The sequence below is a fragment of the Corvus cornix genome, chromosome 2 (assembly GCF_000738735.6).
Source record: "Corvus cornix cornix isolate S_Up_H32 chromosome 2, ASM73873v5, whole genome shotgun sequence".
Classification (NCBI taxonomy): domain Eukaryota; kingdom Metazoa; phylum Chordata; class Aves; order Passeriformes; family Corvidae; genus Corvus; species Corvus cornix.
The window spans coordinates 16971469-16985430 of NC_046333.1; the positions used below are offsets into that span (position 1 = coordinate 16971469).

General features: G+C 39.3%; 1 protein-coding gene across 1 annotated transcript in view; it reads right to left on the reverse strand.

The window, feature by feature from the left end:
- The window catches only part of GPR158 (G protein-coupled receptor 158), a 192432-nt gene that overhangs the window by 101180 nt on the left and 77290 nt on the right, over window positions 1-13962 (reverse strand). Inside the window, exon 3 of the mRNA XM_039548501.1 lies at window positions 6499-6601. Within this exon, the coding sequence (XP_039404435.1) occupies window positions 6499-6601 (103 nt within the window). The remainder of the gene's footprint in view (window positions 1-6498; window positions 6602-13962) is intronic.

A 13962-nucleotide genomic window follows, 5' to 3' on the forward strand; every position in this document is an offset into this window, starting at 1 on the left:
GAAGAAAACCTATTGGAAAGTTAATATTTTGTCTAGGAAAATCAATGACTCTTGAACTGACATCTCATCCATCAAAGTGAACCCATCAACAGTGCACACAGGATTCCTAATTCTTCTGATCCATGACACTGGCCCATAAACCCCTCTAAGGCTGCTTGCCCTACAGGCCATGAATAGAGTTAAAAGGTAAAAGAGAAAGGGGGCAAAAAAAAAAAGAATATTGTTAAATAAAAGGAAAAAAAGGATTTGTTGAAAATGTTTATTATAGGCAAGACAACCTTAGGAACTCACAGAAACAAGAGAATGTGGCTAAAGCCAAATCAACGGTGTGTTAAAATGTGTGATAACTGCTCTCACTTTTCACAATTCTAGAGAATTTCTTCAATTTCTTTGATCAAAACTCTCCTTCTCTGTCAGTGAAAGTAGTAAATCATGCATTGTTGAGTCCTTCAAGAGACAGCCTATTCCACCTATGCTGCACATGCACATAGCCTTATTCAACTCTCTTCAGACTTTTAGTTTGAAACAATTGAAGGGAAGGTTATCTATACAGGAAATTACCTCTTGCTTTCTCAAATCTATGCCCAAATGCACATGAGCATACATCTGCTGCCAGGAAAAGCCTGGGAAATGGACACATACTCAGGTCTGTTTATCTGGCTTGTTGTTCCAGCAGCCCCATGCTCCTTGTCTTCAGTGTAGGATGCCTCACTTCTACATCCCATAGTGAGCAGAGAACAGGATGGTGTTTCTCATGAAAATCATTAATTCCTCCTTGGAGCTTTTCTTAAACAAAGATGTTGGAAACCTGAATATACCATAGTGCTGACTCATGTTAGAAGTCAGATTTTTAGATACAAGGAGTGAGCAAGAAAAGATCTTGCGCTTTTTTGACCCAGACTGTGTGAGACAGGAATGGAAATCTTGGAAAATAATGATGCTTGGGCATACCAAGCAGATGGAGAACCTCTAAGGAACATTAAGCTTGAAGATACCCTAGGACTGGAATTCCTCTTCAGAGCACACACCCATGGACCTCAGCCCTTTATCATTCCAAGAGCTTTAACAGAAACCACCTTCTCCAAATCTAACATTAAATCCCTGCTTTCTTAATTACAGCTAGAGCAACAGACTCATACTGTCCTCTGTCAGAGACAGAAGTCATAGCCTTCCATCTCCATATCCAAACCAAGAGTGCATTCCCTACTGTCCAAGTTTTCCACTTCATTTCCTCAACATTTAAGCTCATGTCAACCTGATTTTTCACCATGTATCTGTTCCTTTATCTCTTCTATAGTTGCCCTTCAATTGGCCCATCTCTTTTAAACCTCACATTTCTGAGCCCCATGAGCCATTCATTAATATATTTTTATTGTGTCAACTAAATAAATTATTTGCAGTATAAAAACTTACACACTGAAAAAAATAGTTTAAAACCCACAGTTATGAGACTACTTGTCACAAATATTATATGAATATGGCTGGATTAATTTTTCATGATCCTGAACTTGATGCAATCACTTTATTTCTGAAATGTTCAACCTTGAAAGTCATTGCAAATACATTATATTCCATTTCATCAAGCAGCTTCTTATCTGAATCATATGTGGGAGTTTCTTCATGTGGATGCTCATCACATACTACAGGGCTAACAGCCAATAAACAGTTGCATGTTGAAGTAAATATCCCATGGATATGACTTCATAACACAACAGCAAGCTTTTGTTTAGATGTGTCTGGCATCACGAGTAGAGGCTGCCCGGGGAGGTGGTGGAGTGACCGTCCCTGGAGGAGTTTAAGGAAAGACTGGACATGGCACTCGTTGCCATGGTCTATTCCATGGCAGTGTTTGGTCATAGGGTGGACTCAATGATCTCAGAGGTCTTTTCCAACCTACTGGATTCTGTGTTTCTGTGTGATTCCTCCTTATACCAAATAAAAGAATGATCAAAAAAAAATTATCTATTTGAGATTTTCTACAATGTGATAAGGAACAATTAAAAATTCCCTTTTTTTTTTTCCTTTTTCTTTTTTTTTTTCCTTGACAAAAAGAAAGTATTTTTTTCAGACCCTCTAAAATAAATTCTTGGGAAAGAACTGTTCATTGTATATACCACTGACAGGGATCTTGTCCGCCCACACCCTTGCCCTGACTACATGTCTCAGGGCACAGCTGCTCAATGCATAGTTGAACATTTCTGCCCTTTTTGTCTGGTCCTGTCCTCTCACCAAAGCCAATGTACCATCAATTCAAAACACAGACAGTCCAAGCCAAGCCTGGAGTGCCTCTAACAGCACTGCTAGATGTTTCATTGTGCCTTCTCCTATCTCAGCAGTTCTTTGGGATTACACATCTCTTGCAGTGAATAAAAACAGTTTTTCCACCTCAAAAGATGACAAAAGATTCTAGACACTGATAAGGTAGATGGACAAGAAGTCATTTCTGCTCTGTGTAAGGCAGCAGCAGTTTTAGCACTGTCACAAATGAGATGGAAGCAAACACTGTGCTGCAGGAGTTAAAACTGAAAATGTGGAAGGTGTAAAAAAATACCATTCTAAAGGAAAGAAGAACAGAAAAAAATGCAGCAAACCAAAAAATAAAAAGGATAAAAAAGAAGGAGAAAAGAGCAAAGCAAAGTAGGTGGAATGTAGGAATAGAGACACAAACTAACATGAAGTATAATAAAATAAAAAAAGCTTAAATGTTTCATCTATTTCCAGTCTACCATATTTTTTTCTTAGCTCTTCTCTCTTCTATCCCAGCCTTATTTTTCTGTGTGATTGGCCCATCTGTTTTTGAAATGTTCTCCTGAGGGCAACTCTTCATCAGCTGTGGTTCTCCTAAGGACACTTTGCCACGCAAGGGATGCCTCAGCAGCTGCGACATTGCCAGCTGAGATCTTCCTGCAAAGTAAGAATGGCACCACAGACTGCTGAGAGCCAGGGCAGGGATTGCTTTGTCCCTAACCAAATCATCCTGCACTCCAGTCAGAACTCAGCACAGGAACACAGAGAGCACAGTGCATGCTGAGCACTGAGCAGAACAAAAGACTGATTCTGCTCTTGTTCTATAATTGAGTAAATTAGGAACACTCCAGTCACATCAGCAATGTTGCAGTAACTTAGTGAGAATATACCTGGACCTCTTGGCACCAAAACCTGGTCATCAGCCATGGTCATAAGCCTCACCCCAGAAAGGGATCACTGAAGTCAGTGACAACCTTCCTATGTGCAAAGATCTGCACATGTGAATTCTGTTGAAGAAGCAAAGCCAAAGGGCAGGTGTAAAAAATAGGAATTCCTGTTGAACTGGAAACCCCTCTTGGAAATTTTTACGTAATCATAGCAATGTTAGAGACTGCAAAGTCCCATACTCAGACAAAAGAGCCACTGCTGGTGCAAGCAGAGCAGGTTTCACATCCAAACAGCAAGAGCTGAGAATTTCTGCAATATATAGATGATGCATTGCTAAAGAGCAAACTTCAAGGTTGAACAAAGCACCATTGTTCTGCTAAGGATTTTCCAGTGCAAACCTGATTACCCCAGGAGGCAGAGAACAGAAGTGCTTTGGAGAAGGGTGTTACAGGAATGTTAAAATATAAGTAGTCATCAGTTAGTCTATTTTACCTACGCTAATAGTGCTACCTAAAAATAAGCCATTAGGAGAAAGTGCACAATCATGTACTCAAGCACTTACAGGTTAATACAACCTGTGCACATGAAATGTGGTTTTTTCTAAAATCAATTTCCAACCTCAAAACACACCCTGGAAGTATGGTAACAACTTTGTGCCCTTCTAGTACCCAAGGTCCTCATTAACACATGTAGAAAAAATAGAAAGGTTTTACATATTTTGGCACCATCAGTTCTGAAGAACTTGGGAGGGAAATGCCATCCTGCCTGGCTTCTTTTTCAGTAAGAGAACAGCCTGAATTCCAGCTGTGCTCCTGTCCCACAGTCTTTGGGAACCTGCAACACATGCAGCCTCTCTGGGAACAGCAACACCATGCTGCTTTAAGATAGAAAAGCAACTGATTTGCAGAATCTTTCCTACACAAGACACTATTTATGTCACGTTGCAGGTTCCCAAAGAGTCTTCCAGTAAACTCTGTAGAGTATTCAATGTCTGTGCAAAGCCATATCATACAGCTATCTTTCAGACTCAAACCAAAGCATTTATCTGGGCCTAAAGCAGAACCTTTCCCCCACTCAAAAGCTGGACACTTCGGACACAATGTGCAACTGTAGTTAACCATGTTTTGCTGCAGTGCAGAATCCCAGTATCGTTGAGAAATGCTCCCATGTCAAGACACAATACAATCCAATTTTTCAATCGAGTGGAGTACAAAACTGGTCATTTTTTCCTATCTGTCTTCTTTCTTATATCTTGAGACCTGCAAATCTTTGCTGCCTCCTTATTTTTTCCCACTAGGAATATTTTCTAAATGATTAACATTCCTATTCAGTTTCATCTCTTTTATCATCAGATTTCACCAACCTAGCTCCACAAAGAGATCTTCAGGTCAGACAGCTTCTGTCAAAACTGCTTGCAGAATTCGTGTTTAGAGTTCCTATGTTAACATAATTTTGAACCACCAGATACATACTACAGCCATTTTAGCCGTGTTAGTTTTTTCCTCTTTTCTTTTTACAGAATGCAGCTGTGTGACAGGGCCAAGTTTCCTTTGAATCACAGACTTTCCTCATTACTTTAGTCATTTCCAGTCTCACTGTTCACTTTTTGAAATCATCTATAGAACTTGGCAGATGGAGCTTCATCTGGATGAATTTAAAAAGTTCTTCATTACTGTTCCAAAACTCAAGTTACCTCACAGCAACAAAGGCTCAAATCAAACTGGCCTCCCACATTCTACAATATCAGCATATACGAACTTTCTTGAGACATGTTTCACTTTATCAGGCGCTAAATAGCCATTTTAAGGTAACTATATGGACTCTTCATTCTACAGCAAATGGAGAAAAAAAATGGAGGTATTACTTTTTCCACCTAAAGACAAATCACCCTCCAGAGGAGTCATGCTCTTCATGCTGACTGCAGTTGAAACCTAGGTGACTAACACATACCAAGCATATATATTTTGCACAACTGATATGAAATAAAATTAATCTCATCCCTAATGATCACTGTTGTTATGATCTCTAGCCACATTTCTGCATGTGTTCTAGAGCATTTGGTATGACAAAAATCAAAGTTTTTCTTTATATGCTCTCTCAAGGAATTAAATCCTAATTCCACCAGAAGTCACTGCACTTCAGGAAGAACCAAACATCTTCCTTACTCTAGCAAAAGGTTCACACAGCCCAGAGAAACAGCACTCTCACAAGGTTGCCTTCTGCAACACTTTACAATATGAAAAGGGAAAACAGTCAGCAGATAAACTGTTGAACAAACTGTGCTATTTATTCTACAAATATATACAGAAAACATTATATACCCTATATATATATTTATGTATTTTTTTACTTATATATATGCACACATTAAGTGTTGATTAGTACTAGAGGTATTTCTCTAGGGGAACAGAAACAGCTATTTGCACACAAGGCAGGAGATAATGCACACAGTCCTGGACCAGGCTCTGGGAAGTTACTCGTTGCCATTCCCTGGATATCTCACACAAACTGATCTCACAGTGAGAGCTGATGACATGAACCTCTGGTGAAAAGATGGTGCAAAGAAGCTGGGCATGATATGAACCTGAAAGTAGGAGGCAGAGAAGGATACCCTGTTACACTTTCAAGCAGTAGCTTTGCACCTGTGACTGCAGCATGAGCTCTACCAGTACAGCTGTAACAATTTCAGCACAAAATCCGTACAGAGACTTGGTCATAGGATGACAGTAACAGACACCAGCTTTGGGCATGCAGTTTGTCTGTCTTCCCTGCTGAGCATCAGCCAAGTTCTGTTTCTCCTGTTGTGGGCAACTCAGTCTAAGAGCCATACGATGTGTGTCCTGGGCATGTGCAGGATGTATGTCATCCATACATCCAGCCCAACAGACTCCCAGGCTTGAACCACCTCTATTACCTCATCAGTACATAATAGAGTTCGGATGCTCCTTTGAATTCTCCTTTGCAAATGAAGTAAAATGAAAACAATTAAAGCCCGCACAAAGCCAGAGGCTAGGGCATTCTCATTTCCTCTGGCTAAACAGAAAATGAGTAGATTAATTTTCAGAATACTTGTGCATGAGCACAGATGCCAGAAATCTCTATTTCCCCTTAGCAAGACTTCTTTTCATGTTTTTTAATTTATTTACAAATCAAATATTCTTCAAGTGGGTATGTTTTACAGGATTCTCAAGAGTATCGTGAATGACAAACCAAAGGGCTAGAACTCCTTAAGTGATTATATAATCCGAGAGTTGCAAACCACTGGGATTTTACTGTATAACCCTGATGAGGATAAAAAGCAGCCCTGCATTATTAATGCTAGCTCTCTTTTTTTTTTTTTTTAACTCAAGCAAAGGCACTTACTCTGAAAGCTGTTCACTGAGAAGATGTTGGGATGATAGAATCCAGCCTTGCAAATACATTTGTAGGCTCCAAGCACAAATCCAAGGCCTTTAATTGGCATGCACTGTGAGAAAGGAAAAAAAAAAAAGTCATGCAGATAATCATACAACTGGATACTCAGAAGTACATTCAAGCATAAAAACATTACAAGATGCTCTGCGCAGACTTCTAAGAACAAATAGGCACTCCTTCCAGACTGACAGTACTTTCTCAGCAGCTTTTCCCATAGTCATATATCACTCCAGGTTTTTTGCCTTGTTGTTCATCTCCAACAAACAGCAAAGACAGCTATAATCAAGCCTGTCCCACTGATAAACTGACCAAGTGACAAATTTGACTCTTGCACATTTGATCTAGACAGGACATCAGACAGTTGTGGTTTTTCCTGAGGGGTTTCCAGCACTTTTTCCCAGCCCAGCAGGTGGGTTTCAGACAGCTGGAGCTCACACTACATGAGGAAGACCATGAACACCTGCAGCCAAGCCCCAACCTCCTGCTGGCAGCACATGCCAGTGCCCCTGCAGCCACAGCAAAGTGGAGATAGTCCAGCTAAGAGAAAGACAACAACTGGTTACAGAAAACGGCTGCAGACATAAATCTGACCTGGGTGAAAGAGAGAAAACCTACACCAAGAGGAGCCCCATACTTTTAAAATCTCTGGTAATTTTTCAAGGTAGCAATGTGTGAAACAAGTTTTGTTTAAACTCAGCTTCACGCTTGCTTAGTTTTGACATCAGGTCAGCCACAGCAAATTTATTACCATGACAGAACATCTACTGTCAGACCATTTCTGTACATCAAATAGACTTTGCCTAGTACAGAGGGAAGAAACAGTCCAGCAACATAAAGGTAGAAACACTTGTAAAATGATGATTCCCAGTACCGTTTATTTCACTTCATCAGATGAAAGTAGACTACTATACTAGCTGCCTTTCCCATGAGTACAGGTGTACCTATAATGTAGGTGTACCATGAATATGAACTAGACACTAGCAGCTCCTCAGTGACCAACTGAATGACTTAACTAAAACAGCCTCTGTCCTCTCACCTCCATATTTTTTACTTGTTTGTGACTGTCTGTGACTCTAGGATATGCTTCAATATCTAACTGCCTGTGACTGGGAGGAAGATGCAGAGGACAGAGTTCAGCAAAAAATACCTGAGTACAAAAAAATCAAATGTACACCAAGAGAGGACAGTCTGCACTGTAGACACTTGAGAAAAACTCAGGAAAAAAAAGTTAAGAGTCTCGTATTATCTCAAATTTCAGCTTTTTGACATAATTCTGCCTGATGTTAGGAGAGACACTTTGCTTTTCTTTGCCTCAGTTCCCCAGATAGCATCATCTCTTCTTGCACTCTTTGCCAATCTGATGGCAGTGCAGGCAGTGCAGGCAGTGCAGGCCTGCAGGCACTATTGGAAAACAACTAGTAAGTATGAAACCGGTATGCAAGAACACTGAAAATTCATTCAGCCTTTGTACAGACATGAAAGGAAAAAAAAAAAAGGAAAGAGAAGGCCCAAACCTATTTTTTTTTTTTCACACTTTATCTTCACCCTGCAGAAATGTGACTGTTGACAGGGTGGGGGACGGGAGAAATTGAAGTGGGATGAGTGTATGTGCAAGTCCAATGACAGCCAAACCTCTTTAACCAAGCACAAAAAGGTAGTTAAAGTAGTAAAAAGACTTTTTCAGAGAAAAATTCTCATCACCTTTCTGGCTTCTTGCTCTGTAAGATGAAGATACATGCTGCTGTAGAGACAGCATTTTTTTTTTGAAGGAAAGGAAGAAGCAGCTCCTACTGTTTTGTGTGAACACTGCAGCACCCCTAGAAATGCATTCATAATCCTTTGCCACTGAACAAATCCATAGAGTCATAGAATTGTTCATATCAAATATGCTGAAGGTTCATGAATCTGTTCTGCATTAAAACAAATGCTTTACCAATGATCCTTTCACAAACATCCAATATTCACACCAAATAAACGCCTGTAACTTTTATTGTCACTGAGCAGTCTAGAACTTGAAAATGGACAAAATACTTCAAATGCTGTTATCTTTCATTGGTCTAGGACATTATCCTTGTTTCCAGATGTTGGCAGCTGTAATACAGCTTAAAAACCATCAGTCAAATTGTTTCTTGCAGTCCACATAATCCCAGGCAAAAGTGTAATAGAGATCAGAATATCATGTTGAAAGGTGGGATGCAGAGAAGGAGAGAAAGAAGCCTAGATCCCTTTAGATGCAATTTCAAACTCTGAAATTCCACTGTGCTCAACATTGCATGCAAACAGAACTATTTACAGCCTCAGTTTTTTAAAGAAATTGCAGCATCTAGGCAGGAAAAAACACTAAATACCATGAGGCCAAAAATGGGAAAAATACTTTCTCAGGAAAGAAAAAATTTCATTCTTTTTACAAAAGATTTAACGGATAATGTTTTATTAAGCAATGGTGGTAAATATTATGGTGAAAAGGGTAATAAATAAACTGTTTTCTGCTATACAAAAGGAGTTTAGCAAACGCAGTCCAGATTTGTTTGTAATGTTTATTTACAGATAAAGGCTTTTCCTGTAGGTGAATCTGTAGGTGAATCTACACAATACATAGCAGGCACAAGTAAGCAGCTTTTGTCCTTGCCCTGACAAGTGGCACCTGTTTCCAGTGGCCCCAGTGGCAGACTATGAGCCCAAGCCCTGCAAAGCTGTACTAGCTCAGCCCACAGAACTGGCCATGGGCTTCAGACCCTCAGGAGCACAGGAACTCAGTGATGCAAAACACGCTGTGTAGACACAGCCAGTAAAATATTAATCTGCTGCTAAATTACCTAAGATTTGATCCATATAGAATTTAGCATTGAATAAAAGCAGATGCGTGAAAAATATCTGCTTCCACATAAGCAAAAAAGAGGCAAGCATAAAACTGACGTGGTTTCAAATTTCATTATAAATGTGAAAGCAAAGCTCTGGGAATAAACCCACCATATTCCTGAGTATTTTTGCCTCATCAGTAGTCATCAGCTTTTTTAAAACCATACTTTATTCAATTCATGAAAGCAGCTACCTTAGGTAGCTCCATTTAGGCTTGTATCACACCTCCTATGTGCCAGCAGCCAGTGTTGAGGCAAACAGTGAAAGATGCAGGTGGCTATTGAATGATCCTTCACCCATATGGCCTTCAGGACATCACACTCCTAAAAGGAATTGGTATCGCTTTAACTTCCAGTCATTAGTTCTTATAGATGGCTTGGTTACAATTAAGATCAACTTTATCATCATGTTTGCTAAAGAGAGAGTAATAGATATCTGTAGAATTCACACAGTGCATTTATTCCACTTGTCTCTTCCCTGGTATTATATTTTTAGCTTTACAGCAGTAGTATAATATAATGACTCCCAAGCTTTATATAGTAAGCTTTAAATCATATGTTCAGCTCAAAAAAAAATTAGATATTCCATGAATATTTATCTTGAAATTATAAATTAATAGCTCTTGAACCAACACAAGATTCTAACACATTTAAACACAACATCTAAACCAGTTTTTTAAAAGTATGTATTGGTTTAATTTTATGCTGCGTGTTGTAAAGGACTAAGTTGGTAAAACCTAATGCAATAAAGATTATCTCTGTTGGAAAGAAAATAAACCCTTCAAATAACCTGTGCAATTGCTTTGGAAGTCTGAGCCAAAGCCCTTCATCAGATGTGATTAGCCAGAAACCAAGTGACAAAGTATTCAGCAGACACACAAAGCAGGTGAGACATCCAGAAGGGGAGAACAAGGCAAAAACAAACTAGTAGTTTAAGAGAAAGCATGTGGCATCGTGTCCCACATGTAATTTAGAGACTCAGAGATAAAGCACTAAACAAATCCATCTTTTGGCATTCTGGAGCAGAGGGGGTAAAACCAGTAATTTTAGAATTTAGGAGAAAAAAAATAAAGAAAAAAAGAAAAAAGACTAAAAATGCAGCCAGCCTTGAGTTGGGTATTTCAAGTTTCTCTAAAGAGCAGCTTTCAAAATCTATATTTCCACATGCATACAGCAGTGAGAATGTCTCCCTTTTCTAAAGTCAACTCCTTGTTCAAAGGACATAGTAAGAGCAATGTCAGGATAGATAAAGCTTAACAAAGATATTACAAGTCAGCCCATGTTTCTTTGCTTTGGTTAGGGGCAGCACATAAGGGATTCCTAGAAAATGCAATGTGTAGAGTAATTTTGTGCCTGGCACACAATAGCAGCTGGAGCAGGTTGGTGGCCTGCAAGACCCCAGGAGGATTTTTCTGATCCTGCTTACCACTCAAGTCAAGCACACTCACTCATTAAAAAAACCCCAAAACAAAAAAAAACCACCACCAACAACAAAACAAAAAACAACCAAAATAAAAGGAAACAACAACAAAAAAGAAGATAAAAGCCAAAGTCTCCTTGCCTAAGTCAGTGACAGCTCTGTCATTGACAAGGCTTTACCCACTGCATTTTCTCACTTCATTTACCCTTCAAGACCAGAGTGTTGTGTTACACTGTGTTTGCAGCCCCACAAGCGAGCAGTGAGCACATCCATGCATCCATGAACCTTGTGCATCACCTGGGAGGCCCTGCTTGCCTCCAGACAGCTTAGGAGGCAGCCAGCTTGCCAACCACACTACTCATTAACCTTTCTTTTCAAATACAACATTTTGTTTCAAGGAGACAGGACAGGGTTGGACACTCCGTACTTTTACTGCAGGGTTGCTTAGGCCCCTGTAGCTCTTCTCCTCCTTTCTGAGTGCATTGGTGGAGTTAAATTATTTTTTATATTCAAATTAAAAATGTGTTTTCCAACAACAAGAGACTTAGAATAACATTGAGTTGTTTAAATCTGAGTCAGTCAAAGCACAGCAAGAGCTGATCTGATTCAGCTTAGAGCAAAGGTAGCTGTCAGGACAATATTTGTCTTTATAGCTTGATGCTTTGCTAAAAATTCTTCAGTGCTTTCAAATTTGATTTTTCATTATTTTGGTCTTGTTAAGCATGGGATGAGAGTAAGCAGTGATGGAAAGGAGCCTCAGCTCATTCACACAAATAATGATAAATGACACATGACTACTGACAAACCATAAGCAGAAAAGTTAATGTCATTCCCTGAATGTAAGGGACATTTAGTGTTTAACATCTAATTAACCTCTTTTGAAATGTGACTCAGTTTGGTGATCAGGCTGTATGTTTGAGGAAACACAGGATTGATTCCCTTCTGGTTCTCATCTCCTTCACTTCAAAGATGATGATGTTATCAGCCCATTGGTGAACAAAAACTACAAACACGCAAGTACTACTGAAAAAAAAATAATGGTGGAAGTGGAGTACTTTGCAAAGAAATGAAGAGAGGAGATCAGAAATATGTACAAATCATAGTACCTTCTTAGAAGGTGGTGAAAGAGGAAAAAGTTTAATTGAGCAGTGTTTAAAAGCAGGTTACTTGGGGGCCATGGTGGGGATAAGGAGCAGAAAACTCATTGACAGCTGCTGTCATACACGTCGAGAACCTGTGGTCAGCTTACAAATTAAGCTTCCCACAAGATCCTTTACAGACAGATCAAAGTACAACAATTACAGCAATTTTCAGAGGATGGGTAGCTCGGACACTCATAGGTTCTCAGCAATGACATTTTTAAAGACAGATTTTTCATTACTGCTGAAAATATCTGTGCAATCTACAATCAGACTACTTTAAAAATAAAATTCTCTTTATTTGATAGTCTGGAATTGACATTGATAACCTGAATATCACTTTAGAACACATCAAACTTCACTTCTGGTTAACATACTAAACAATAAAATTACAATTTCTCCTCTCCTAGAAAACTGCACTGCAATTACAGGGGAATCTGTTAACAGACACCAAAGGGACTTAGAATTTTATAACCATTAAATAATGCAGTGTAATTAATTCAAAGGCACTTTCTCAGGGCCAGATATCCTTGGCTTTGAAGATAAGACATTTTTCATCATTAGCACAGGTTAAACTTCATTTAGAGCAAGGTTTAGTTCACTTCCTCAGTATCTTAACTAAGAGAGAATTCTCTTCATGCTGTCTCTCTAACACTTTCTTCCTATCACTAGGGTAACTGCAGGCTCTAAACACGGGCAATACTGGAAAAATCAAACATCGGTAGAAGACCTTCCAGAAGGTGTAAAACAATATGCCAAAACACACAGAGGTCCCTCACCTCTGGATGTCTGCTTCTGCCAGCTACTTCTGCATTCATCTGTAGCTTGGCAGCAACTGTTGCAAAGTTTGCCTGGAAGATGAGCCACACAGTGAGACAGGGGATTAAGAAAGCTTGCCAAACGCTGCAAGAATGTGACTCATTTCCGAAACCATTTGGGGAGGGGGGCGGGGAGGAAAGCTGCATCTATTTCTGATCCCTACAAAAGATGCAGCGTTTTAAGAAACACAGAACCCCTCAGCTTTGTATTACTTATCAATGTCCATTTTTTAACCAAATTTCAGTTGGCCCACCTCTGCCAATAAATGCAATTAATGGCCCTATGACAATGTAATCTAGTTCCATTCTGAAATCCATTTTGCACATTTATAAACTTTATTAAAAATATTTATTTACAATACTAAAAACAGTCTTTCACATTTTCTTATAAGGGCCAATAGAAACTATTAGAATAGCCAATCCAACCCAGTAACTTCATCAAGACAATTGTGGTGCTTAAGCAAAGAAAACTCAATTAGAATAGGAAACAGTAACGGGGGTGCACGGGAATTCCACAGCTCATCTCACAGAAGGGCTCTGCCAAACATCCAGGAGACTGAACCATTCTTTGGAAAGAGTCTGACTGCTGAAGTGCTTCCAGCATGGACAGCCTGCTGGCCCTGCTAGCTGGAAAGGGAAAAAATTTTCTATGGTTCATCCAAAAGCTAACAAATAGCTGCTATAATCAGTAGGTAATTTAGATGCATAATTCAAAGAGGGGAATAAAATGGTGGAAAACAGTGCATGATATCTTAATAAGTTAACGTGGACAACATTGCTAAACCAACATTTTCTAGCCAGTAGATATATCTGTCATTTCTATTGCATTTCCTAGCAACCATTCATGTAATTACTTCTTTATTCCTAAAACATGATTTTTAGGCTGATTCAACACACTAGCAACCATAACCACATTGAAAAGATCTGCAACAGTTTGTGTCTGTTTTCCCAATTCAATCACTCTTTGGACTTCGTGCCTGGTTTCAGACAGTGCAAGGGGGTCAGAAACTTGCTAAGCTCCCACAAGCTTCATGAAAATAACATCCTGGTAGAGAAGATATACCCTCTGAGTGTCCCTTCTGAAGGAGACACTACACCACAAGGACATACCTTTTATTAGACACCAGAAAATGCTCTTTGAGCATGCCACAGTCACAAGGAATGCTTTAGCTGGCACT